This window comes from Taudactylus pleione, unplaced genomic scaffold, assembly GCF_031769625.1.
Source record: "Taudactylus pleione unplaced genomic scaffold, aTauple2 ptg000092l, whole genome shotgun sequence".
Classification (NCBI taxonomy): domain Eukaryota; kingdom Metazoa; phylum Chordata; class Amphibia; order Anura; family Myobatrachidae; genus Taudactylus; species Taudactylus pleione.
In genome coordinates this window covers 1347664-1375029 of record NW_028284494.1, presented here as the reverse complement: position 1 = coordinate 1375029, position 27366 = coordinate 1347664, and the positions used below count along the sequence as shown (strand labels likewise).

Sequence of the window (27366 nt, the reverse complement as noted above, 5' to 3'; positions counted from 1 at the left end):
CTGGTTTCTTTTACTTTGTAAAGGGCGTGATTACAAAAAGGAACAGAAATGGATAATTATGAAGTTAATGTAAAGTCTGCCTTGGATTATGCGTAGCACTACAAGACGTAGTTGAAACCATACAAAATAAAAACATTATTATGAACTAATTCCTCCTCGTTTTAATCAAACAAATGCAAAGGGGAAATTAAAGAAATTTGAGTAATTTTACAGGCTCTAGCGACATGCCGGGATTGCTGAACACCTAGTTTAATGCATTGTACAGCTTGTTCTTTCCTACTGGAACAACTTGTTTGTTAGAATTTTCACTGAGAAATAATACGTACTACGCACAATCTAGAATGTGTCTGTCTGTCACAAAGATGGTTCTGATAGGATGGATAGATTTCCCATGAGGCTCAGGAGCAGCTGTCCTAATAGGACAATATCCTCCATTTTCTGTAAATGTTAAAACAGCAGTCCAACAAAGGTTATTTGTGTTTTTATCTCTTTAAATAGCAAGCATGTATTAGGGATGGATGTTAGAAGCCTCGTATCGAATGATTTTAGAGTTTCAGACATCAAACCATGAGAGGTGATGTCTACTAGCCATTGCATCAAAACTAATCGATGGTATAACCATCGGGGGCTATACTGTACAGAAGCAGCCAAAGCTTCGCGCAGGAACATCAGAAAGCAGCATCCGATGGCTTGTAACCATCAAACACTCACTCTTTGATGGAAAAAGCTAACTACCGGTTTCTAGTGTCCACACCTAGCATGTATCTGATATTCATTGTTCTTATCTATCATCCTACAGATGGATGGAGAAATGTTGGGAGCTACCTAGAGTAGGGAGCACCGGCTGGTAAATGCTGTATATTGATGAGTGTAATATGTTTATTTAAATATTGACTGTAATTATTTGCTGGCTGCTAATTATATAAGAAAAACACATCCAATGTTTTCAATACCGCAACTGCCAATGTGCGTAGTCTTACCCCTCACAATTTGTGCTAGTCTTGTTTACAATATTATTGGGGCTTATTCTGATTGCTGCTCCTAATTCTTTGTAATGGTGGCAGCACCTCGCGTGTGACGCTGTATATTCTGAAATGTAATAGTAGTTACTCGCACTGGTTTTTGATGCAAACATTAAAATGTAGAAAAAACATTTCCCCCCCCCTCCCTTAGTAAATGGCATTGCCTTCAGGCTCCATATCTACTGGTGATTTATGGTAGCCTATAGGGAATTTATAATTCTGTGTTCTCATGGAGTCCCGTCATAATTCTTCGGCATATCTGTATTGGCCCCTTGTTTTATTATCAGCTGGAGCATTTGGGAGAATTCTGCCTGTAAATAAACAAAGTATTTATACAAAGGTGCCCCTGTGTTCCAGGGATTACACTCTAGTAGCTTTTCGTGTGATGCTACATTTTGTTTTACTTTCCTAGTATTATTACATATTCTGAATTCTTATACATGGTGGAGACCTTGACCTTGTTACACACGACAATACAGAACCGCACTTGTCTGCATGTTTTATACATATTTGTCCTGTGTTTGCTTTTAGGCCAAACAATGAAAGCAAGAAGAACAGTGGAAGCCACCCAGAAGGAGGTATACAAATATGAGCTCGGACACATTCCCACTGAATGGGAAGGTAATTGTCATTTCTGTTCTCTTGTATAGAAATAGGTAACACAACACTAATAGATTTGTTTCTGTATATGTGTGTGCATGTATAAATATTGTGGGGTTTTTTATATAATTTTAGTATATTTTTTATTTAAATTAAAGAAACCCCTATTATTACATAAAACACATACCAATTGTGTCCTGACACTAGGAGGGGTGAGATTCTGGTCAGGACCCCCTTGGGCTAGCTGAGTGAACTGGTGTATTGGAGAAGCTAGATGACCTAATGATGTTCCTTATGCAGACCAGTAGGGGGAGTAAGCCGGCAGGCTGCTGCAGTACAGAGAATACCAAGGCTGGATTGCAGATAGCAGGGGGCAGCCTTAGCTGTGTAGGATGGGTTAGCTGAAGTGTAGGTCCTGGAGCAGGATACACAGTGGACAGGTACAGTCTTTGCTAGGTCCACAGACAGGTGCAGGTTTACGGGATTGCCCATATACAGGCACTTAAGGACAGATTGGTTTTCAGGATATCCAATGTAAATAGACTAGTGCAGGTTTTCAGGATATCCAGTGTAGGAACACACTGCAGGTTTTCAGAATGTCCAGTGTAGGAATGCTGTTGTAGGTTTTCAGGATATCCAGTGTAGGAACACTGATGCTGGTATTCAGGATGACCAAGGTACTAGGAACACTGGTGGAAGTAGTCAGCATCTGAAGTGCAGACTGCAGAGCAGGAACCTGGAGCCAAGGTACTAGCCCCTAAAAGAGTTGTGTAATAGCTATGCACTGCCAGCACTTCCTGACTTAATTATGGGGCCTTGACTGGCGATTGGTACATCCAATCACGTAAGTGGGACCTGTTGTGCCTTGTACATTGAATGGTTTGACATCTGTGTGACGTCTTCCAAGGACCAGAGCCGCGCGAACTGCCAGGAGAGGACACCAGCCATGTGCAGGTAAGTGTTTGCGGCTGTGGAAGAGCACTGGGAACCTGAGGGCCAAAAGGGTACACCGCCAAACTGGGCCCTAGGATCCGGCATGTGACATATTGTATATAACTGTGGTTTCTCACAATACTGTTCAAATGTCCCCAACATACAATCAGAAGCAGCATACAAGGGTAGACTGAGGCCCCGATGACGAAACGCATAAGCATAGTAATTTTTTTCTGTTTTGAGATTAACTTGAGGTGGCTGGAATTAATGGCAAATAAAATAGTACATGCTTAGACAGCTTTGTTTCTGCTCCAGTAATTTTCAATAGTAAGATTACATGTTTCTTTTGTATAGTACAAATTGTAAAATCAGTCAGCAACTAGTGTGTTCTTACACTTCTTATCCATGGGTGCATCAAGTAGAGCGAGAGATGACACAACAACAGCTTCTTTCTGGAAAAACTGCTTTTATTGTTCATGGCACAAATAGCGCAGCAGACTTGTGTCAGGGTGACACCAGGGGACCCTCACTCTTGGAGAGATATTCAATTATATACAAAAAGTCAGAACATTTTTGCCTGTCCGACTTTTCGCCTGTTTCAGAGGCGAATTCATTCCGCGCGCGTCCCCGCTTTTCGACAAATTCAATTGCAAAACAGGAGAAAACGGAATTAGGCGAATGCGGAACAGGGGAAAAGTACTGAAAGAATTGGGGAAATCAGTCCGTACCCCAGAAAAAGATGCACTAACATAGGGAACCAATATAGATGTGTACTAATAGCCCTAATAAAACTATTTGCGTACTTAAGTCGTGTAAATTGCTTGCTATTAGCGGCTTTGTAAAAGTGGTTAAGAATGGCATAAAGCAGTATTTTTGCGTGAAATAAGTAGTCCTGTCTAATTTGGGGTAGTTGAAAAATGGGTGCAAGCATGTTTTTATGTTTCTAAAGTGAACTTTAAAAAAAACTTGAAAAATCCACCTGCTGCATGCACCTGCAATCCCCAAAACACCTGACCCATCCTTGCAGCCCCCCAATAAGACTATTTCGCTAGTTTTTATGCTTGTCCCCCCACTTTTTACATTTTTACCCCAAAAATGACATGTCTAATTTGGGGTGGTGTTAGGTTTTTTTTTTTTTTTTTTTTTGCAGATTTGTCCTTTGGGGGGCTGTCCCAAGGGTTCTGAGGCGTTTCCCCATGTTTGCACCCCAGAATAAAGATTTTGCACTTCTTTTTACCTGCTAATCATTAGAGAATCTTTTTTGGAGAATTCAATGCGTCGAGTTTCCGCTTAGGCGAAATTGTCCTGGAATTGAATTTGGCGAAATTTTTTAGGCAAAATGTTCTCAAAAAAACAGGTGGGAAAGGCTTTTCACCTCTAATTGAATACGGCCCTAGGAGCCTTGTCACCGAGCTGACATCGGTTGTGCCGCCCACAAGAGCAAACACGGCTTTACCTTCCACCCAAGCACTACAAGCCAATCACAGAAATCCAAAAGTCAATTACCTATGTTGAACTAGTTAATTGATGAGAAGGGAATTTCAACACAGGTGGCTGCAATCATAAATTTAAAAAAAAAAAAAATAAATAAAAAAAAAAATATATATATATATATATTAATATATATTATACATACGCACACACGCACATACATACAGATGTGTCCTCATACACCTAGCCTCAATATGCCATAAGGCGCAAGATGCCTGTTCGTGAGCTGTCAGGTTCTGTGGCAACTCTGCTTTCACTGAGCGTCTTTTTCACCCGAAAATGCGCTGCTTGCCAGTATGGACACTGGCCATCCGTCCTACTTGATAAGAGGTAATGCTCCGATTCCTCCACTTCATTGTGAGAATACCAGAAAATGTAACCCCTTTCATTTGAGTGTATGGCTTTTCAGGGCTATAATGACACCTTGCTGTTCGCTAAGCGCTTCAGCCTATTACCTCCATTTTCCTTGACAAAAATGTGACTAGATAGCTCACCGAGGTCCACACCCTCTCTACCTAGCTTGGACACTAAATGAAAGAAGTAGTACCAGATAACATTTTGTAACTGCTTCTGTTCTCTGGTGTCAACTCTAAAGCTGTGTTTTCCCATGAGAAAGGAGCACTGTCTCCATAAGCCCCAAGGCACTGACTACCAAGACCCTCAGCCGGATAGGACTGTATTCTGTCATCTGTCTTGCTTAAAGATGCTTTTATCTAAGGTTGCCAAGTGTACTGTACGTAGCGCTTTAATCACTGTTTAGCTGGTTTTACGTTTGGGCATAGATTTCACGTTCTCTTCAGTTTGCAAACGTTTTTCTGCAAGAGTGATGGGCTGAAACGAGAGGCCATCGCTGTACTGCGTTTCTCACAGTAACAGTACCGTGTTCAGGACACTATTACCCCTTTTAAAGTTCCCCATCTATTTGCATGATTAAGGAGGTCTGTCCAGGCATTTTCTAACAAATGTTAAGCTGCCAGGGCGCGCTCTTCTCCAGCTAGCTGAATTATACTTTATCTTGTATGTACAGATTGGATGTGTACTCATACACCTTGTGTCGGTATGCCATGCGGCGCGAGGCACCAGGTGCAAGTGAGCCGCTAGATCTGGTGCGACTTGGCTTGTGCTGACCGTCTTTTACACCTCTTTTTTTTTTTGCCAGAAAATGCATCTTAAGCTGGCCACACACATAGCAATATTTTACCCGATCTGGCCGATTCCGACACATTGGAACGACAGATCGTGTAAAATATGCCCAAATCCTGAGTAAATCGTGAGTCCCCACTCACGATCACGATGCGATGCGCATCCCCGCTGGTCGCACATCGCATCGTCAGATCAGCCGTGCTGTAGGGCAGATCTGACAATCTAGGACCCGATGCAATGTAAAAGTCTAGATGCAGGAAAATATTGTATGAAGATTGGATACTAAATCGTGTGGAGATCGCGTGCAGAGCTTCCGGGGAGAGTTTCAAGGGACATCGTACACAAATCGTACACATCGGCTGATCGTGTGCAGATCGCTATGTGTGTGGGCAGCTTCATTCGCAGTTAGATATACGTCACTTGTATATCTGTGTGTGTCTGAGTCTGTATACGAAGCATAACGGGGCTTGGCATGAAAAAAAGGCAGGCTGCTGCATTGTAGCACTTCCTATACAGGTACAGACTCCGTCACATGCAGATAATACTGTACAAGTGTCACGTATCAGATTTATTAGTGCAGTCTTGTGAAGTGGTTTGTCGCATGCGATTGGGACTAAGATGCATTTTTGGGCTAAAAATAGCCTGGTGGACCGAGAAGGGCTGTTTGGCGCGGCTGCAGTAATAGTGTATGACAGAGGTTCCCAAACGCCGCCATTATGGTCCACATTTTAAGGCTATCAATTCTTCAGCACAGGTGACTTAGTACCTCAGTCAATTTGATATAACCATCTGGACTCATGGATATCCTTAAAACCTGGACTGTAATGGAGAATTTTGGGAATCTCTGGTGTATGAGGGACACATCTGTATGAATATAAAACCTTATGTATAATGTGTTTGTATACATGTACCTGTAATATGTCTGTGACCTGTAGTTATCCTGGGGGAGACTGATCCTGCAAATACTGTTCTGAGCGCAGCCCCCAGAGGGTACTCAGCGCCATATTTTCCCACTGTCGGACCTTTTCGTGTTGTGTATGCTTTTTGTGTTTCCTAAGTCTGTATATGCAAAAAAGAAATAAATATAAAAAAATGTGTTTTTGTAGAGACATGTACAGAGTGTGTTTTCGTTTTCAACTTTGTAATGTAAAACAATGATTTTTTCTTTCTGTTTATGGCATTCTCTCTCTCTGCAAATGACTCTTCTACAATTTTCATGCTGAATGGTCACCTACTGTCTATGCTGAGAGAATATTTTATTTACCTCCTTGTGTCAGCAGCGTTCCTGAAAGCCTATCCGTCATTGCCAAGGCCTATGGAGATTTAGAGAGTGCATGCCTCTCGCAGCATCTCACTGCCTGCCTGTTCCGTCCTCCCAATTTCCTGTAGCATTTAGTGATTAATGGCAGCTTTAATTTGCATGCTCACTTTTCTGCTCATTAAAGTGTATTATGTGCCAGTAGGAGAAGGAAAGTTCAATGGAAATCTCATGCATACTAATCAAAATGCAAATAAGCACAGATGAAAGAATGCTGGGGTCTCAATAGGTACGAAATGTCCAGTTATTTTCTTGCGAGCCCTTCTCAGACATGGACAGGGCTGTTTAATACAGCCAGCAATGTGACTACACCACACTGCCATCACTGACGGCACAGAGTGTAATTAAACTTCTGAAACATGGGCACAGAGGTGTTGACTCCAATCTAAATCTCCAAAGTGTGCATTGAGAGAATACATAGTGCCTGAATATTTTATGCTTTGCTATATTTATTCATTAAAATGGTCACCTGTTTAGCCAGTTTAGCAGAAGGTACAGTTGTGTTCTCATACACTAAGCCTTAATACACCATGCAGCACGAGACATCCGGCGAGATTGAGCCGACAGGTCCAGCGTGACACTTTGCACTGAGCGTCTGTTTTGCATCTTTTTCCCCCAATAATGCGTCTTAGTTGCAAGCAGATGCGATAAAGCACTTCAGGAGACGGCACTGATTAATTCATATGCGACACTCGTATATTTTAGTGTGTCTGTCTGTATATGAAGCACAACGGGACTTTACGTGAAAAAAATACGCAAACCGCTTCTTCGTATACAGATTCAGTCTCACACAGATGTACAATTGTCACATAGCAGATTAATCAGTGCAGTCTCTTGAAGCAGTTTGTCGCAGCCGATTACAACTAAGACGCATTTTCGGTCAAAAAAGAGTAGGTATCTGAGAGAAGCGAGAAGACCAAGAACAAAAACTAAAAATTGGAGGAACTGATACTGGTCGAATAGAAGAGCAATTGAGGAGAGTTGGTGGAATCTACTGAAGGAACAACTCGAGAGGAGGAGTATCGGCTATGATGAAGCAGATGCTGAATAGTAATGGAGATCCAGATACTGATTTGTCACAAGTGCCTGTACTAGAAATGCAGACGCTAAATAGCGATGGGTGACAGCATCGGTGATCTTGATGCTGTATAGCAAAGATAGGTGACTGGGTATCCAAATGCTGAATATCAATTGATAACACATGGAAGAAACTCTTGAAAGAGAACACTAGAGAATAGTGTGGAGCCTAGGATGCAGTCTCTGCAAATAATCACTAGAGAAGTGAAGTTGCACAGGCAATTTCCTGTTCCAGGAGCCGTACTTAAATTCCCTTTAGGTAGCTTATCATAGGATGCAGAGATCAGCTGATTGACCGCAAGACTACCATAGGAGGGAACTAGATCAGGTGACATAGACCAACATGGCTGCTCCCATGAACACGATCATGACACTGAGACGCAGTATGGAGGTTCTAGCAGACCCTTGGGATAATACTCAGTCCACTACATACCCGCGCGCCTGACGTCTGACCGCCTGGGAGATCGAAGACGCCGGTACACAGGTGAGAAGCGGACCATCCCAGGCCACAACGTGACAAGGACACAGCTATATTTCTACTTTCATACATAAATAATTATTGGATCACTTGCAAGGATTTGATTCCATGTTCTGGAATAGCTGTCCAGCATGGTATCCTTTCCTTGCTCCATGCTGACATGGTCAAAGTAGGTATGAATGATTGGCTCTGCACAACGTGTTGGGTTCGCACACGGGAATGTGAGCTAATGATGGCAGCAACTAAAATCAAAGTGGGGGGGGGGTATGCTGCGCCGTAAGCACCTCAGCCCAGCGCAAAGCCAGGGTGGGGCGCGATCGGTGTGATCGCTCCCCCCCCCCACAGGCTGCTGAGGACACGAGCAGTCTCCCACTGCAGCTGCTGAGAGAGAGAAGAGAGGGGGGAGTTGCGCCACTTAGGAAGCCCGGGTAATCTGTACCCACTCCCCCGCCTCTTGGCACCCCTTCTGATGCTAGCCACAAGGCTGCATATATGAAAGGATACTTTGTATCGGAACAGTTGAGATGTACATCAGATCCGCAACTAGACTTTTTGGTGCCCTGTGCCAGAGAGCATTAGCGCCGTCCCCCCCATTTTTTTAAATAGGGACATAAGATAGTGCAGCCAAAATAGGGCCATGGCCTCATGGGGAAGGGCCAGGGGAGAGAAAGGGGAGGCCAGGAAATGCTGGGGATAAAAGAAGAGGAAGCTACAAGTGAGAATGAAAACTGACAGGCCCAAACCGCTCCCCCTGCCCAGCGGTGCCCTGTATCATGGCACTGTCGCACTACCCTAGTTACGGCCCTGATGTACATTGCATAACGGAAATTATATCAATACGAGTGCTACCACCTAGGTAAAAACTGCTGGCATACTGAGGATACAGTTGAACAATGGTGGCAAACACTATATTTGCTTTGTGCCTTTTTGTCTTGCTAAAACCATCTGAGGATTTAAGGAAATATTTAGGCTATTTCTTAAGACAGCATGTAAGTCAGAGATTGCTTATCGCTAGAATTAATTTCTAATAATAAATAAATATATCTCTGTCTTGTTTTGTCCTTGCTAGGACCTACCTGAATATTCTCCTGCACCAAACGCAGAAGGCAGGATTCAGTTGTTATACACTGCAAGTGACCACAGCGTAAATAAGTATTCTACATTGCCATTCTAGGTCTAAACTAGGCTTTCATTTCCTCTTCAGACTTTGGGCCTGATTCAGAGCTGAACGCTCTGACCAGAGCGCTCACTCTGAATCAGGGCCCTCCTCCATGAAAATGGAGCGGCCTCCTGGCCGCTCGCATAGCTGTGGGTGACCATATGCATATGCGAGCGGCCAAAAAGATGGTCGCGATGGTCTTGACCATCGCGACCATCGGACTTGCGACGGAGACCCTGCGGTAGGGTCTCCCTGCCAAAAGCCCTGGAGTGATTTTGGCTCTATCAGAGCCAAAATCACTCCCACTGACATCACTAGTGATGTCAGTGGGGCCGGCTTCAGACGGTAGGCGTTCCCATGGGAACGCCTCCGTCTGGCAGGCACGCCCACCAAAGGGGGCATGCTGTCAATCAACATCGACAGCACGCCCCCTTTGGTGCGAGACCCGGAGCGATGGGAAGCCCGTCGCTCCCCGGGTATCCGCGCATGCGCACGACGGAGCTCCCTCCGTTGTGCGCATGCGCAGTGGGGAACATCGACCCGCTTGCGAGCGTACTGACGCTCGCGAGCGGGTCTGAATGACCCCTTTTGTTCTGTTCAAAAGTAAAACGCACACAATGCATCCTTAGATGGCCTACTCACGTGTCCTGTTAAATCGATGGATTATTGTCATAGAAAAAAAACTTGTTAACATTGGAAGCGTCCTATGTTCATGGTAAAGTATATATAAAGTAAGTATATTAGGTATCACTTTTTTATTTGCAACATCAAAAAGTGCCTTAAGTGACACGATCTTTGTTTCTGATTTTTATCAGATGTTTGAACCCGTGTAACAGAAACAGGATGAAAGAACCTGTCCTAGAAGGAATATTGGGCAGCATGGATCGCAATTTCGATCGCAGCTGCGTAATCGCACGCAATGAAGCTGCGAAAATATCTTAATGCCTGCCACAGCTCAGCCAGCATAGAGACGCCCACTGCTGCTTTCTCACATCCGTAATACTTCGCAGTCCTGCGTATACATCGGTACCATTGAAGCACATCGGCCCCTCGTGCACAATTACAGCAGGTCTGACCCGTCGCAGAGATTGCAAGTCTGGTCGCATGCAATGAGCCCATGCAACGGCGTTAAAACGGACAGGCAACACCTGCGTTTCTCCCACCACTCCCCCGTCACCCCCCCAAATGCTTGCGGACTGTTACTCGCTCTGCGATGGATTTCTATCTGCGTGCGTTATCGCAGTGCAAATGCGCAGGACTGAGCAATTGGCCAATCTGCGTACGTACTGTAGTAGCAATTGCATACACTGCTGTATCCGGCCCATTGTCTCTAGTAAACAGCGTGTTGAGTGAGCCAGAAAGCAATTATAGAGGTGTTAATCTGCTTGGAATTTCATAAATTCCATTTCGAAGCTACAAATTGAGATAATTTATCTTATTTAAATCGTATTCAAACATCCAGAGAAAAGGGATTAGTTAGCAAGTCGAGTTTTGTCTAAGCCAATACTATTAATTTGAAATACTAATGAAACAACCCTTTATTTTAACTACTACATATTTAGACTATACATCTTTATTAGCAGTGCCTTTGCCGATATACTGTAACAATGTACAGTAACTACTTGCCTTTACTAAGCAATAACGCTCTTAGACTTGGGGGATCTCTTTTCTTCTTTTGATCAATAAAAAGCTCTTCAAATGTATAATGCATTGTTAGAGTAATGCTACTGTGAAGTATATAATGTCGGCCTACCAATTTACTACAAACCAATTAAATCATTTATTGTCTGCTTTTGTGGGAAACAAAAACTTATGCCGATTGCAATGATATGCGGCTTTCCTATATTCTGAGTGCGACTGCGGCTGTATCTGCAAACGAAATGCTACGTCAAAGTGTCAGCGGATGTGACACTGTAACGTAGCGTTTCGCATGCAGATACACCTGCACACAGAATATGCCGCATACCATTTTAAATAGTATAAGCTGTTTGTGCATCCTATTCGCATCGCTTTGCGAATAACACACATTTTAAGGGAAAAAGTTGCGCAAAAAAAACGCTCAGCGATAGTCGTGCCACGGATTGGCACAACTAGAAGGGCTGTTTTATGCGCAAGGAAGCTAGATGTACGTGGACAGATCTGTACCTGTCATTTTATAGAAAGTACTTGATAAATGCTAGCTAGAAGCTGATTGGTTGCTATGGCAACTTCTCCACTTTTTAGAAGGCTTAATACACCTTCCCCGGAACCCAGGTACACGCCTCTGCGATCCTTGGCTGATAAGGTTAAACTATTGTGATCAGCCGAGCAGTGTGCACCCAGCTTGACCCCCTGTTTAGCCCCGTACACTGAGCTAGAAATATCTCAATCTGTACGGCCCCTATGGGACCAGGAGGTCGGGCAGATAAATATTAAACAGCACTTAAAGCTGGGTACACACCTATACAATCGTCTGGTCATTCTTTCGATGAAAACTGGTCGAATCGAAGGAACTCATCTTATGTTCTGTTCAATTTTAATCCGATTTGATGGTGCTATTTCGGCCCGGAAGTGAAGTGTATACACTGCTGACCGTTCTGCCCGACCATTCTGCCAGACCATGCTACTGCTGCTATACAAAAAATTATTGAAAAAAATGGCGCTGCTAGTTATGGTGTGTTTAGAACAAATGGAGAAAATAATACTTATCCGTGTAGATGTAGTAATAAATGTCAGTTCTAATGTTCTTTCTTTGTCTTTACCCAAGGTCCCGAAATCATGGGGAAAAAAGGGATTGTATATATGATGTCAGTGTGAGATGTAATAAAAGTTGGTGATAGACAATCATTCTTCAAGATTAGATGGAAAGATAAGGCGTACCCCAACTCACTGTATACAGAGATGGGGACACTCCTATTATGGTGTCTTTAATGCAACACAAAGTATATGCACACACCTAGAACTTACAGTCCTATCAGGTGGTGCTTGGCATGTAAAGGTATCTTTGATGTAATATGGAAATGTAGGAGCGTACCAGTACTCACAAGGCTGCGAAAAATCGTCTGCTCATAAAGGTATCTTTTCAATCCTCCATACTCAACAATGGATGTTTTTCTTTTTTTCATAAAAATGGTTTATTTTACAAAACTCAAGACAAAAATAATATTTAAAATATACAGAGCATTCTCCAAACTGGAAAAGCTGTACTGTGAATAACTGCGGCAATGAAAGGTGTGGAGGTAAGAGGGGTCCGGATCCCCAAACAAGTGTAGAAGAATAAGTAGAAACAACACCTCTCCGCACCTACCTTAAGTATATTCACAGTGACAGCAGTCCAGATGAGAATGTCCCCTCCTTAGCCAACGCGTTTCGAGACTGAGTCTCTTTTTCAAGACATGAAGGTAAGTATTAGGATTCCTGCTTTTATACCCCTCTCCCTAGAGTTTTCAAGATGGCCGCATCAGCACTTCCGGTCCGCACGAAATTGGCTTCCTCCTCTTTTCCGCTGATCTCTAGCGGAAGTCCCTGCTCAGTTTGTTCCCCACTTCATCCTAAAATTGATGTCCCCTGTGTTGGGTCAGCGTACTAGCGGATCGCCGAAGTGCACTCTCCGCGGCTTCACCGGAAGTGCCCGTCCGGAAGCAGTAGTCCCGTTACAGGGTTTTCTGGGGGATGTAGTTTCTTCCGTGTAAGTTCAATCTCAGTGGCTCTAGCGGATGCGGAGAAACGGAAACTGCGATTAGGACCTTCTAGAATTCTGGGAAATGTAGTGTTTCTTCCCAGTTTCAAACTTAGAATTCTCCACGAATAGCCAGAAAGAAAACTTTAAGGTGGATTCTGGGAGATGTCGTTTTTTTGACAGACGTTAAGATGAATCTGTCAAACAAAATTAAATGTTAATGGAGGGTGTTACAAATTTTTCATAACATCGAGTAAACTAAAAATAATGTTATTAAAATCTTTTTGAAAATACTTAAATATAATTCACAAGGAATACAAGTTGTGTTTAAAAAGATTCAATGCTTTACAGGAACCATTTAATCTCAAAGTCCTGAAAAGGGACCCTATACTACAAGATATCATTCCGGATCATCCCAATTTCATTTATCGTAAATCAAAAAATCTTAAGAACCTCCTGGTAAAAAGCATGCTACCTGTACCTATGAAAAATTTGATACGAACAAAGGGCTTCCATCGGTGTGGTCTCTGTATGGGCTGTAGACATGTTAAGGATAACAACATGAAATATACAGAGGTTCAGATTAACGGTGTGAATTTCAAAATACAAGATTTTTTAACATGTAATACATCCAATGTTATTTATTTAATAGAATGTGCGTGTGGACTGGCATATATAGGACGGACCACCAGGTCTCTGAAAGTACGACTATCTGAACATCTGAGAAACATCAAAAAAGGACTTATTACGCACTCTTTATCTAATCATTTTAAATCTACACATGACTGTTCAGTTTTATTTATTAAACGCTTTTTAGGATTAATTCATGTTAAAGCGTCCTGGAGAGACAAAAACGTTGAACAAAATCTTGCAAGAACTGAAATGAAGACCATATTCAACCTTAAAACTCTGCATCCAGGAGGACTTAACCAGGACTTTGAGATTAAATGGTTCCTGTAAAGCATTTAATCTTTTTAAACACAACTTGTATTCCTTGTGAATTATATTTAAGTATTTTCAAAAAGATTTTAATAACATTATTTTTAGTTTACTCGATGTTATGAAAAATTTGTAACACCCTCCATCAACATTTAATTTTGTTTGACAGATTCATCTTAACGTCTGTCAAAAAAACTACATCTCCCAGAATCCACCTTAAAGTTTTCTTTCTGGCTATTCGTGGAGAATTCTAAGTTTGAAACTGGGAAGAAACACTACATTTCCCAGAATTCTAGAAGGTCCTAATCGCAGTTTCCGTCTCTCCGCATCCGCTAGAGCCACTGAGATTGAACTTGCACGGAAGAAACTACATCCCCCAGAAAACCCTGTAACGGGACTACTGCTTCCGGACGGGCACTTCCGGTGAAGCCGCGGAGAGTGCACTCCGGCGATCCGCTAGTACGCTGACCCAACATAGGGGACTGATCAATTTTAGGATGAAGTGGGGAACAAACTGAGGGGGGGGGGTCCGCTAGAGATCAGTGGAAAAGAGGAGGAAGCCAATTTCGTGCGGACCGGAAGTGCTGATGCGGCCATCTTGAAAACTCTAGGGAGAGGGGTATAAAAGCAGGAATCCTAATACTTACCTTCATGCCTTGAAAAAGAGACTCAGTCTCGAAACGCGTTGGCTAAGGAGGGGACATTCTCATCTGGACTGCTGGCACTGTGAATATACTTAAGGTAGGTGCGGAGAGGTGTTGTTTGTACTTATTCTTCTACACTTGTTTGGGGATCCTGACCCCTCTTACCTCCACACCTTTCATTGCCGCAGTTATTCACAGTACAGCTTTTCCAGTTTGGAGAATGCTCTGTATATTTTAAATATTATTTTTGTCTTGAGTTTTGTAAAATAAACCATTTTTATGAAAAAAAGAAAAACATCCATTGTTGAGTATGGAGGATTGTAAAGATACCTTTATGAGCAGACGATTTTTCGCAGCCTTGTGAGTACTGGTACGCTCCTACATTTCCATATTACATCAAAGATACCTTTACATGCCAAGCACCACCTGATAGGACTGTAAGTTCTAGGTGTGTGCATATACTTTGTGTTGCGTTAAAGACACCATAATAGGAGTGTCCCCATCTCTGTATACAGTTAGTTGGGGTACGCCTTATCTTTCCATCTAATCTTGAAGAATCATTGTCTATCACCAACTTTTATTACATCTCACACTGACGTCATATATACAATCCCTTTTTTCCCCATGATTTCGGGACCTTGGGTAAAGACAAAGAAAGAACATTAGAACTGACGTTTATTACTACATCTACACGGATAAGTATTATTTTCTCCATTTGTTCTAAACACACCATAACTAGCAGCGCCATTTTTTCAATAATTTTTTGTATAACGGATATCTTTTTGGATCTTTGGGGAAAGATCTTTATTGAAAAGGCTGCAGCATAGTTTTGAAGCGCCCAAGACTTTCTTCCACCTTGTTGTTGTACCCACCATGCTACTGCTGCCTTTGTGTCCTTTCATCCAATATTTTAGACAGATGGTTCTCCAAAATCACAAGTTAAAATGTATAGCTGTGTACGCATGTATCGGCATGGTGTCTGGAGTGAACTCGATCGAAAGAGTGATGGCAAATGTTTGTACCCAGCTTAAGATACGACTTTCCAATCCCAACTGCTGCTGGAGTGTTTTAAGCCGTTTATCAGCAAAGGCTCCTGCATACACATACAGTTGTCGATAGCGGGTAATCAGGCCTATGACTGTATAGCTGTGTACCTATCTTAAGACCGTAATCTCCATCTTAACATGCTGGAATTTGCCACGTGTGGCATCGATGCGGTTAACGCAAGATTGTTGCTAGAATAGGAGCGTGGACTTTCTTTTTTTTTTTTTTTTTTTTTTTTTTTTCCTGTTAGGATTTTCCAGTAACCCTGGTCTAACAGTTAATTTAATTTTAGTCCCTACATTCCATTCCCATTCATCTTTAAAGGGGTTAAATTACATTAAAAATACATTAAGCAAATGAATGCAAACTTGACCTTTTTCAGATGCTTAACCATTTCTGTTAAATTGTTTTTACAAACCAGAGACAGAATGGGCTTCGGAGAATAGATATGAACCTTCCATTAATCAGGTTGACAAAGTACGAGATTTATTTTGACTCGTACGCGGTGGCCTTCCCAATGCCGGTTTATGGTGTGGTTGCTCTTTGGCGGAAAGGTTATGCTATCTAGAAAATATCTTGAACTTTCCTCTTGCCGGGCTCTGGGAAAAATCTGATCCAGTGCTGTTTTACATTAACCGGAGTTAATTTCATTGTCTGACATTTCTGCGACTCTGAAGAAGCCCGAACAGTTTTACAAGTGATCAAATATTTATTCTTTTATGGGCGAGAAAAACTCGCTTACTATTGTAGTATATTTTCATCTCTATCCAGGTTGCCTGGAAAGACCCAGTACACATTGATTATTATTACCAGTTATTTATATAACACACACACACACATTCTGCAGTGCATTACAAAGAATATTTAGAATATTTGGCCATTCATATTAGTCCCTGCCCCAGTGGAACTTACAGCCTATATTCCCTACCACATGTACACGCACACACTTGGGGGATAATGGGCCTGATTCAGAAAGAATAGCTAATGTGATCGCGGCAGAAAGTACTTACGCAGTTCTGCTGCAAAATTATCCAAATGCCGCCGCAGCACAACATAAATACGCCCACTTCTCTTTACTCACATCCGTAATACCTTGCAAGTCTGCGAAAACATCGGTACCATTGAGTACCATCGGAGCCTCACGCACAATTAAGGCAGGTCAGACCTCACTCGCAAACTGTTAAACTTCCTATCGGTATTTAGAGCTCAGGCTGCGTATTTTGTCGCAGTGGCTTAATTATGCAAGCTCCTGTAACGGCGTTAAAACGCACTGGCATGCCTGCTTTTTGCCGACCACCCCCCCTTCACCAACCCCAAACGGTACACCCTGTCAACCACTCTGCAATGGGTCTGCGTATTCACTGGGATGGCAGACCCAATCGCAGTGGCTGTTTTGCGCAACCGTGATGCATGCGCGGACCGCAAGAATCAAACGGGTTTGTGCATTTTTGCACTTGTGATCCTTGCTGAATCAGGCTCAATGTGTTTTGTTAGGGGGCAATTAACCTACCAGTATATTTTTGGAATGTGGGAGGAAACTCCACAGCTAGGGTCATGGTGGAAATCAAACCCACAACATCAGATAAGATGACGTTTGGTATTGGTGGTCTGGTTGAGTCCACATGCACATCACAAATTGTCTAAATTACTGTATTGACTGGAAGCTTCAAGGAAGACTCCTCACAAAACTAAAATTATGGGGGTTTACTTGCACTCTTGAATATGGACTCTCTCTCTCTCTGCCTCTCTCTCTCTCTCTCTCTGCCTCTCTCTGCGGTGAACACGGAAAACGACACATGTACTATGTCTTCACTGATCTCTGTTTATTGTACAGACTTGGCTGTGTTACAAAATGTGACTTTACTTTCAGCTTGCCTTCCATTATTTATGAAGCCCATCCCCATTACAGAGTTTTAAAAATAAAATTATGGACAATATACACACTGCTTCCGTATGATAAATGCTCTTTTACCATTCACAAAAGTATAAGGAAAGTTTTCTATGCCTAGAAGTAATATAAAATGTTTGATATTGTTTGTGTGATTTCTCATCCGTTCAAAGAATGATGCTGTCCTACTTCTCTGTGTATAATATGGTTCTAATGAACTTGCATGGATCCCGCCATCTCTCCCATTGTCTGTCATCGGTTCCAGGCGTTGCCTATTCTGCCCAGTCAAATCATATGTAGGGCGTGTAAAATGCCTGCTTCACCTGGATCCTTTGTGGGTAGGATGACCAAGTCTTGAAACCGATAGCCCAAAATGGGGATGACACTATCTGTATTATCATTATGTTTATATTTTATGCAAAGCTGTGCTCCCCTTTTTATGGGAGTGGCAAGGCCAGTGACTGCGTTGACTGATGCAGTTTCTTGGCCTCGCAAGCAGTGGCAGGCGGCCCGGCGCCATCCACCAGCATGACCATCATACACCTCCTGCTGCATTCGCCTATTTACAATGACGGAATTGCAAAGCAGCCTGCATGCAGATTTGCAATTCCGTTCTCTGTTAAGCACCTTTAGTCCTATTTGCAGAAAGAGCGCTATATAATTAAAATTATTATTTGCTGGTATCGTACAAAAGGACTAGTGTCTTTAAGTGAGCTAAGAACCTGCCACCAGTTCTCATCAGATAATGGGCCCAAATCTACCTCCCAAATGAGTATCAAAGGGGAAGGGTGGTTTGAATGTTATGCCTGATCGGTGTAGCTGTGGGGGAAATGCTTTATGTGCAGTTATTATTATTATTACCAGTTATTTGTATAGTGCACACATATTCCACAGTGCTTTAAAGAGAATATTTGTCCATTCACATCAGTCCCTGCCCCAGTGGGGCTTACAATCTATATTCCCTACCACATGCTCACACACATACGCACTAGGGTTCATTTTGTTGGGAGCCAATTAACCTACCAGTATATTTTTGGAGAGTGGGAGGAAACCGGAGTACCCGTAGGAAACCCACGCAAGCACAGGGAGAATATACAAACTCCACACAGGGCCGTAGTGGGAATCGAACCCACGACCTCAGTGCTGTGAGGCAGTAACGCTAACCATTACACCGTCTGTGCTGCCCAGATTCTCTCTTCCAGTTATGCTGGAAGAGAGAATCTGTTGTATAGGCCAATATATAATGGATAATACACTACTAACATTATGCACTCATTTTTAATAAGTTGAAAATGTATTGCATTGTTTCCAAAAACCCAATGCAAAGATTGGCATATTCCTGGTGTATGATTTATACTCTTCCTAAAGCTCCCATAGTCTCTGAAAGCACACAAGCAAGCAACGGTCAGGTAATGGGAGCTTTTAGCGAAGAAGATTTCTACATGCTTTGGGGATTTCTTTTGAAACATTTATTTATTTTTAAAGATGTTAAAAAATTCATTAGCAAATCATTTGTAGAAGGCTGGGGATCTGGAATGTCTTCAACATTATTTTGTTTGTTCTATGCAGGTCCTTGCATCTTAATCTTTCTGTTCTATTACCAGATCTCGGACACCCTTCGATTTCTGTCGTTTATAGCCTTACTGACATTTCAAGTCCTATCTCATGTATGCTTTTGTTTTCTGTTGTAGCATGGATCAGAGGCAGAAGGAAAGACCCTCCAACAATCGAGGTGAGGTTCCGGATATATATTTGCTGTCCTACTTCTCCCATTTGTTCGAGGCAGTGGAAAACGTAATGATAATCATTTATTAGGCAAATGGATTTAATTCCCTAGCACGGTGGTTCTCAAACGTGGTGCCGTGGCACTTGCAGGGGTGCCACTGGTTGGTGGTCCAGGACCAAATCTAATTATTTGTGGCCCACGTGATAGGCAAAACTAATAGCTGATGGTATCTGGTAGAAAAGAGAGGGGGGTTTAACCCCCTATTGTTCCTCAGCACACTGAATTATACTAGCAACAATATATGAATACTATATGATAATAGAATTTCAGAGATATTATTTGCATGCATTTGCAAATACATGGGATGCTGCTAGGCCTCGTCAAGGCTTCTCTGTCACTAGCAGTCCCTACACTAAACTGTTCACGTCCGGGGTGCAGAGCACCCCAAAATAACGTCCAGCCCAGGACCCCCCCCCAGGGCATCACATGAAAAATGGAAAAAGAGTGACAGTGCAGTGTAAAGTATAGAAGTGTGCAAGTAATTACTAAGTGTTAAGGGGTTAAAATATATGTGAAAAATTACATGAATAATAAACAAACATAAAAAGGTGATGTGAAAAGTAACTATGTGTATTAAGTGGTGATGCCCTCAGGAGGCCCAGCCAGAGCAGCCTCAGGGGCCCTACGCCCAAACGCTCACCCCAAATGTAATGTATGCCAATTAAAGCCTCATAATAAAGGCACATATATATTTTTGGCAAATGTAAGGCCTCATGATAAAGGCACATACATAAATGCATCCGAATTGAGAGCCAGCTTACCTGGGAGTCACCCCTGGGAACTCTAACTAGCACTACTAGAACCAGCATGCCCTGCTAATGCTGGCTCATTCATGCATCTCATAACCACATGGTTATGACCCCTCCCTTTCCCTTTCCCCTCCTTCATGCACCTGAAAAAAGTACTACTAGATTGATTGAGCAGCTGACATTTTTTTGTTTGTGGTTATGAGATGCATGAATGAGCCAGCATTAGCAGGGCATGCTACTAGAACCAGCATTAGCAGGGCATGCTGGTTCTAGTAGTGCTAGTTGGAGTTCCCAGGGGTGACTCCCAGGTAAGCTGGCTCTCATTTCGGATGCATTTATGTATGTGCCTTTATCATGAGGCCTTACATTTGCCAAAAATATATATGTGCCTTTATTATGAGGCTTTAATTGGCATACATTACATTTGGGGTGAGCGTTTGGGCGTAGGGCCCCTGAGGCTGCTCTGGCTGGGCCTCCTGAGGGCATCACCACTTAATACACATAGTTACTTTTCACATCACCTTTTTATGTTTGTTTATTATTCATGTAATTTTTCACATATATTTTAACCCCTTAACACTTAGTAATTACTTGCACACTTCTATACTTTACACTGCACTGTCACTCTTTTTCCATTTTTCATGTGATGCCCTGGGGGGGTCCTGGGCTGGACGTTATTTTGGGGTGCTCTGCGCCCCGGACGTGAACCGTTTAATGTAGGGACTGCTAGTGACAGAGAAGCCTTGACGAGGCCTAGCAGCATCCCATGTATTTGCAAATGCATGCAACTAATATCTCTGAAATTCTATTATCATATAGTGTTCATATATTGTTGCTAGTATAATTCAGTGTGCTGAGGAACAATAGGGGGTTAAACCCCCCTCTCTTTTCTACTTGGTATGACCCCTCCCTTTCATGCACCTGAAAAAAGTACTACCAGATTGATTGAGCAGCTGCCATTGTTTTGTAGCTGATGGTATCTGGTCAGTTATTCGACATTCAGAATGTCAACATGGACGTTAGGTTGATAACCAATATGTCAACATACAATTAGGTCGGCATTGTTAAAATGTCGACACATTCAGAATGTCGATATTCAATAAAAACATATATCGACATGGTAAATGTTGACATTCTGCATGTGTCTACATTTTAAGCATGTCAACCTAAGTTTTGACATTCTGACTGTCAACAATAATATGTCGACCATTCATCCCACTCCCGTGGCTGACATTCATAAAATATGTGGACAAACAGAAGCACAACCTTGTCCACCACCACAGAACTGACCCTAAGGATGACAAATCAACACAATTCACTTAATTTGATCACTTTTGGCCTAGGGTGTCAATGCTGATATTCTAGGGCACAGTGATTAAAGATAAGTTTGTGAACCACTGCCCCAGTGCATTAGCGCTAGAAATGATATGAAAATAAGTAAAAAAAAAAAAAAAAATGACTTCCCTGACATTCAATTTTGGTTAGATACACACGATAAGATTGTATCCAACAGCTCCTTTCTGCTTCCCCATGGTTCTCATAGTGATGAATCTCAACCATGGCGGCAAAGGTTTGAAATACTACAGAAATTGACCTGGCTGGGGCGTAACTGCTCCCCCCCCTTAGTTAAAGTGGTTTTCAGTGGAAATCTTATGTGAACAGCGGTTGGATAAACTAATAAGGTGTGTATCTAACCAATAAAGAATAACAAGAAAGTGTTTCTACTATATAAGATAACACTTAAATCATTCAAACTGTGAAGACCTGTCAAATACTAACTTTTATTACTTTTGATCAAAATGACTTTACTTGCCAAATCTTTTATTTTTGTCTCCATCTTACAATGTGCCGTACAATCACAATATGAAACTGTACAGTTTGCTAAGAGGTAAATGGTAAAGAAAATACACTTCTTCCCTCATATTCTTTAGGTTCTATTATCACTGTAACTACTGTTTTGACAGGTGCTGTTTTAAGGATGTGAAGTAAAAATGTACTTACTGTAAGGTAATCGAGGAGAGTTTTTGGTAAATGTAATACCTAGATGATAGAATGTGCTGCTGTAAAAATGGAATAGTCCTCTGCTTTTTTATATACTTGTTTGTAGATCTTCAATGTTTCCATGTTTATTACAAGCAAACCTGATCAGGACCCCTATCAAGATACTGGCTTGGGAGACACCTCCATCTGTAATAAAAACAGATAAGAGTAATATGGGCTCCTCAGTGTCCACCGGCCCATAAGTGGGGAATCCAGGCTACTTAGCGGATGATTCAACTCAGGGCCTGTTTCGGAGATGGAGGCTAATGCAATCGCAGCTGCAATTTTGTGCGCAAAGCAGCTGTGAAAATATGCTAATTGTTGCAAAGATCACCCAAGCATAGGGACGCGGACTGCTGCCTTCTCATCTGCGTACGATGTCTCTTACCTGCGTAAATATTGGTAACATCGATGAACATCGAGCAGCCGTCTTGCCCTTGCAGCAGGTCTGACCAGCTGCAAACACTGCAGCTCTCCTGAAACGCTGAGCTCTCATGATGCGAATGCAAGTGAAGTGGCTAATTTATGCATGCCCATGAAACTGCGTTCAACGGTCACACAAACACCTGCGTTTTTCTGACCACCCCCCAAACGCTGACTACCTGTCACTCACTTTGCAAGTGGATCCTCTGTGCGAACGGAATCACAAAGCAATTGCGAAGCGTGCGCATTGTGACTTATACGCATGCGCACTGGCAAACAAACTCAATCGCCATTGCGTCTGTCTCTGAATCAGCCCCTCAGTCGATGTACCTGTGATTCTATAAGACTGATGGGGGTTTACATCATGTATATTTTTATTATTATTGTAGATTAGTAAGGCTCCCCAGTGCTGGACAGTGCGGAAAACAGCACATACATAAACACGGAGATACAAGATAGACAAAGTAAATGCAGACATGAATTCACAGGGTAGGGAGGGAGGGCCCTGCTCATGAGAACTTACATTCCAATTGGAAGAGGTTACAACTGAAATAAGAGGAGCAAGTGCGGCTACAAGTGGCGTTGTATAGGTGAGAGTAGGATGAACTGTATTACTTCATATCTAGAGAGAGCGTTTTAAGTTTTGCAGGCTGTGGGAGAGCATTTGGCAGCTCAGGAGAAGTCATGTGGTTGGGACTTAGAGGTGGTTCAGGTCAGAAGTAAGTCTACTATAAGCAGTGATCGCATATGTGGGTCCCAGGGATACCTCACTTTTTTAAAAATTGTCTTACCCTACTCCACTGTTTCTGGTCCCCATCACAAATTATGCTTTTGAGCTTCCCATATTCCATCAGACCACCCCACATGCCCTACACCATACTGTACACTATGGGAAGTGACACTCATATTTTCAGTACTAATCATGCTTGTAAATACATTGGGGCAAGGAGGGGGTTAGGCACATGCAATACTGGGGGCAGTGCTGAGGGTAGGGAGGGGGTAAAGTTAGATGGCTGTTGAGGCAGTACTGATGTGAAGGAGGGAGTTAAGGGCACGCAGTAATGAGGGTAGGGAAGGGGGTAAGGGTGGATAGCAGTTGGGGCAGTACTGGGGTCAAGGAGGGATTTAGGGGTAGGCAGTACTGGGGTGGCGAAGGGTAGACACCTGTTGGGGCAGTGCTGCGGGTAAGGAGGGGGTTAGGGGCAGGCAGTACTGGAGGTAGGAAAGGGGGTAAGGGTAGATAACTGTTGGGGCACTACTGGGGTTCAAGGAGGGGGTTAGGGCAGGGAGTACTGGGGTAGGGAAGGGGGTAAGTGTAGATAGCAGTTGAGGCACTACTGGGGTCAAGGAAGGAGTTAGGTGCAGGCAGTACAGAAGCTAGGGAAGGGGGAAAGGGTAGATAGCTGTTGGTGCAGTACTGGGGGCAAGGAGGAGGTTACTGGCAGGCAGTACTGGGGGCAATAGTTACCTCCTTCCTCCGGGCCGGGTCACCAGAGCCGTCTCATCCAGCACCACGGCTGTGTCCTCCACAAAAGCGGTGTCTGGGATACTGTTGTCCCTCAGTACCTGGGTGTAAAGCTCCAGCTCCATCCTGGCCTGGGCAGTGCATGCGGAGAGAGCCTGCTGGCTGAAGGAGTTGGGGGGGTGGAGCACACAATGGTGTGTATACAGCCTGGACTCTGAACATCTTCCTTGCTAGTCTTGTGACACTGCATGATTCTCCCAGCTGCATTTGCCACCATCATGTTGCTCTTCCAGCTGCGAGTGTCAAAGGGTGGATGGCGGGTAACGTATGCAGAGTCCGAGGAGGGAGGGCGCAGAGCTTTGTGAGAGTGGAAACTGAATTCCAAGTGGAGGATGCAGAGCCTGGAGTGCTGGATTCAAATTGCAGAGTGGTGCTGGGGCACAGGGAAGGAGGGAGGTCACAGGTGGCGATTGGATGGGGGAAACACTGCAGGTGGTGATTGGATGGGGAGGCAATGCAGGATTGCTTATGGCTGCACCGCACACAGATCATATAGGTCATCAATCACATCGCGTCCTGCGGGACCCACTTGTTTTTCAAAATGGAGTCCCTCACTGCCCGCAGTGCATAACTTTATGCGCCATGGTGTGTAAGTGCAGTCCCTGTATCCGAGGACAAGATGGAGTATTGTGGAATGATATTAGAGATGTATTAAATGGTGTTGAGGGCTTTGTAGGTAATAGTGAGTCATTTGAATTGTGTTCTGTAGGATACGAGGAGCCAATGTAGGGATGCGCAAGGTGGTGCTGCAATGACGGAGCAATTGGGAAGATCAACGCTAAAGAATGATTATCGGTCAATGAAAGTGGTCCTTTGAAAAGTCAAAGTATTACCTGTGGGGTTTTCTGTCTGGCATATAAGGCACTACACGGACACCCTCAACGATACAAGTGGTACTAAGGGGATCTTTCCAGAAGTAGCCCCCCAAAAATACCAAAACTGTTTGTTGTCCAATTTTATAAAACTTAGCAATTAACTTTAGTTAGAAAGAGAGCTCTGGTTTAGTTCTAAGATTACATACTTCATTCTGATCCTATTTCTACTTCCCTTAACCCTACTGTAGATAACCTGATGTATGTCACCACAACTAGGAACCTCCTCAGGTAGCCTGATGTCTCTATACCTCCCACCCAAGTATGTGGTGTTTCATGGGATCAAAGGCGTGGAAGAACACTTCATTCCACGTATACAAAGGAAATATGCAGCAGTCCTCCCATTATCTTGTTCTTTGGTGATAACGTTCTAGTGTGTCACATACTGAGCAATGGACCATAACACCACCACGTCTTTATGTTGATGTTAAGTATAAGGTCCAGCGTGCAAAGCATTGATTCAGCTGCCATATAAATGTTTTTGTTTTTTTTCCAAGAGGTCTATTCTGAATGGGAAAGTCCCAAGACAGTAGCTTACAGATCTCTTTAACTGTTGTCATAGTTTCTGTGATGCTACCACAGTTGACAAAATATTGAAAGTTACGTTACTCCTTTATAATTGGGACTCCTAAAAGGTACAGTGAAAGTCGGCATTAATTATGCTCCTATTTTAATCATGGCACCTTGTTTTGCTCCTGTAGCAAAGTTATAACTAATCATCTCTAATCACTCTTCAAAAAGTTGCTAAAATTAACTTTTTTTTTCCAGCTGCCCAGTTATTCCCGACAGAAGAAACCAATAATAATAAATAATCCATCCAATAATAATGATACACTAATTAAAAATAAAGTGCTGATTAATCTGTCAGAACTTTTAAGTGACCAACTCCGGGACATGCATGAAAAACTTTCCACTGGAAAAAAGTTGCTGTCAGCCTAAAGCAACCCCTCAGATTCTGTCATTTCCTAGTAGTTTTTACAAAATAATAGCAGATTTCTGGCTTCCATAGGTTACTTTTCCCTGTGCCACTCAGCGTGTTACATTTCTATAACTCTCAGAATTTGGACCAGATTCATTTTTCCTCCTTACTAAAACAGCAGGGGTTTTGTTTCCCATATTTTCACCAAAATTAAAACCGTTAAAGAGAATATCAGTAGGGGTTATTTACACTGTATTCTACAGAATAAGTCCTTCTGTATAGAGAAACTCAATCTGTTTCAAATTTGCACTAATTAACATGAGTTAAAGTTTCAAAACTGCTTCCTCATTTACATTAAGTCTTTAGTCTCTTAAGTTGATTACCCACTTTCATGGACATAAAATACTATACTGTGTGTTCTTACCCATTTGCATTGCGTTTTTCTTGGACACTTCTTATTCCGTTTCAGTGCTTTTAAAGCATGTTTCTGCCCTGAAAAAAAAGTCCATTAATACCGACAGGAACACATGAAGGTAAGAAGAGGGGTTTAACCAGCACTGTGCTGTACTTTTCCCAGTCATGTCAATGGCCCATTGTGCTAAATGTTGAAACACCATTGAAATGAATGGGTCAATGGCATCTATGGTGCTGCATAGTATCTGTCGTCTTTTTTTTTTTTTTTTTTCTTCTGCCATGTAAGTAGATTCAATTAGTCTCTACTGGTGGGTCATCAAATCAGGGAATCCCCGGGACCCTGCTCACTGCAAGCCAATTGCATCATCGCTAGCTCAGGAAACCAAATTGATGATTATTTTGCTTTCTGGTGGGGCTTGGAGCAAAGCAATTTGCAAAATGTATTTTCCTCTACTAGGTTGGAAAATATTGATTATCCCATGGATTAAAATATGCTGTTTCCTGATGGTCAAGGTAAAAATGTTTTCAACAAATTGGTGAACAAATGTTTGTGGAGCTCTTCTTTTACTAAAATGCTTTGTAGGGTAAGAGCCCCAGCGTGCTGCTAGTCTCACCAGAGAGGCCTGGCCCCACACTGAACGCCAGCGCAAATTCTGCAGGGTTCTCTATTAATAGTGGCAGGTAGGTTGTCTTACACATGGACCACATGCTAATTGTCCCTAATTTTAGCATCATCCAGTCTAGAATTGGGGCTGGATGACAAATTTGTAGGGTGTGTCACATTGTTCAGTAATGAGTAATGTTTTTTCATAGACCTTTTCCTATTTATTCCAATGGGGTTTCTGCATATAGCACAGGAAACCCTTTTGAAATGAATGGGAAAATGTCCGGGTCACTTGCATCAGGATGCATATACAAACAGATTCAGTGCACACTGATTGCTGGTGTACCTGCATATCAAACACAGGATTTATATGCATTCACACTTGCATTTTTTTGTTCTTCTAAATCAGCCATGTAATGTGTGGCACTCTCTTTCACTCTGTCTGGGAGAACCCAGGTAGTAAATGTGAACAAAACACAGCTCAATTGGAAGCTTGAAAAGGGATGATCGATCCCTGTGAGGATTGTAGAGGGGGTTCATACGACCACGCAAGGCAATGTAGAGTGAGTGTTTAACAGAGCGTAGACGGTAAAATATGCTTTCGTCCACTTTGCACTGAGTGGCCCTCTTGAACATCAAC

At 42.7% G+C, this 27366-nt stretch overlaps 1 protein-coding gene across 1 annotated transcript in view; it reads left to right on the top strand.

Annotated features, from left to right (window-relative positions):
* NDUFAF2 (NADH:ubiquinone oxidoreductase complex assembly factor 2) overlaps positions 1 to 27366 on the top strand; it is an 85431-nt gene that overhangs the window by 45994 nt on the left and 12071 nt on the right. Inside the window, exons 2-3 of the mRNA XM_088469383.1 lie at positions 1554 to 1643; positions 19086 to 19126. Coding sequence (XP_088325509.1) covers positions 1554 to 1643; positions 19086 to 19126 — 131 coding nt within the window. The remainder of the gene's footprint in view (positions 1 to 1553; positions 1644 to 19085; positions 19127 to 27366) is intronic.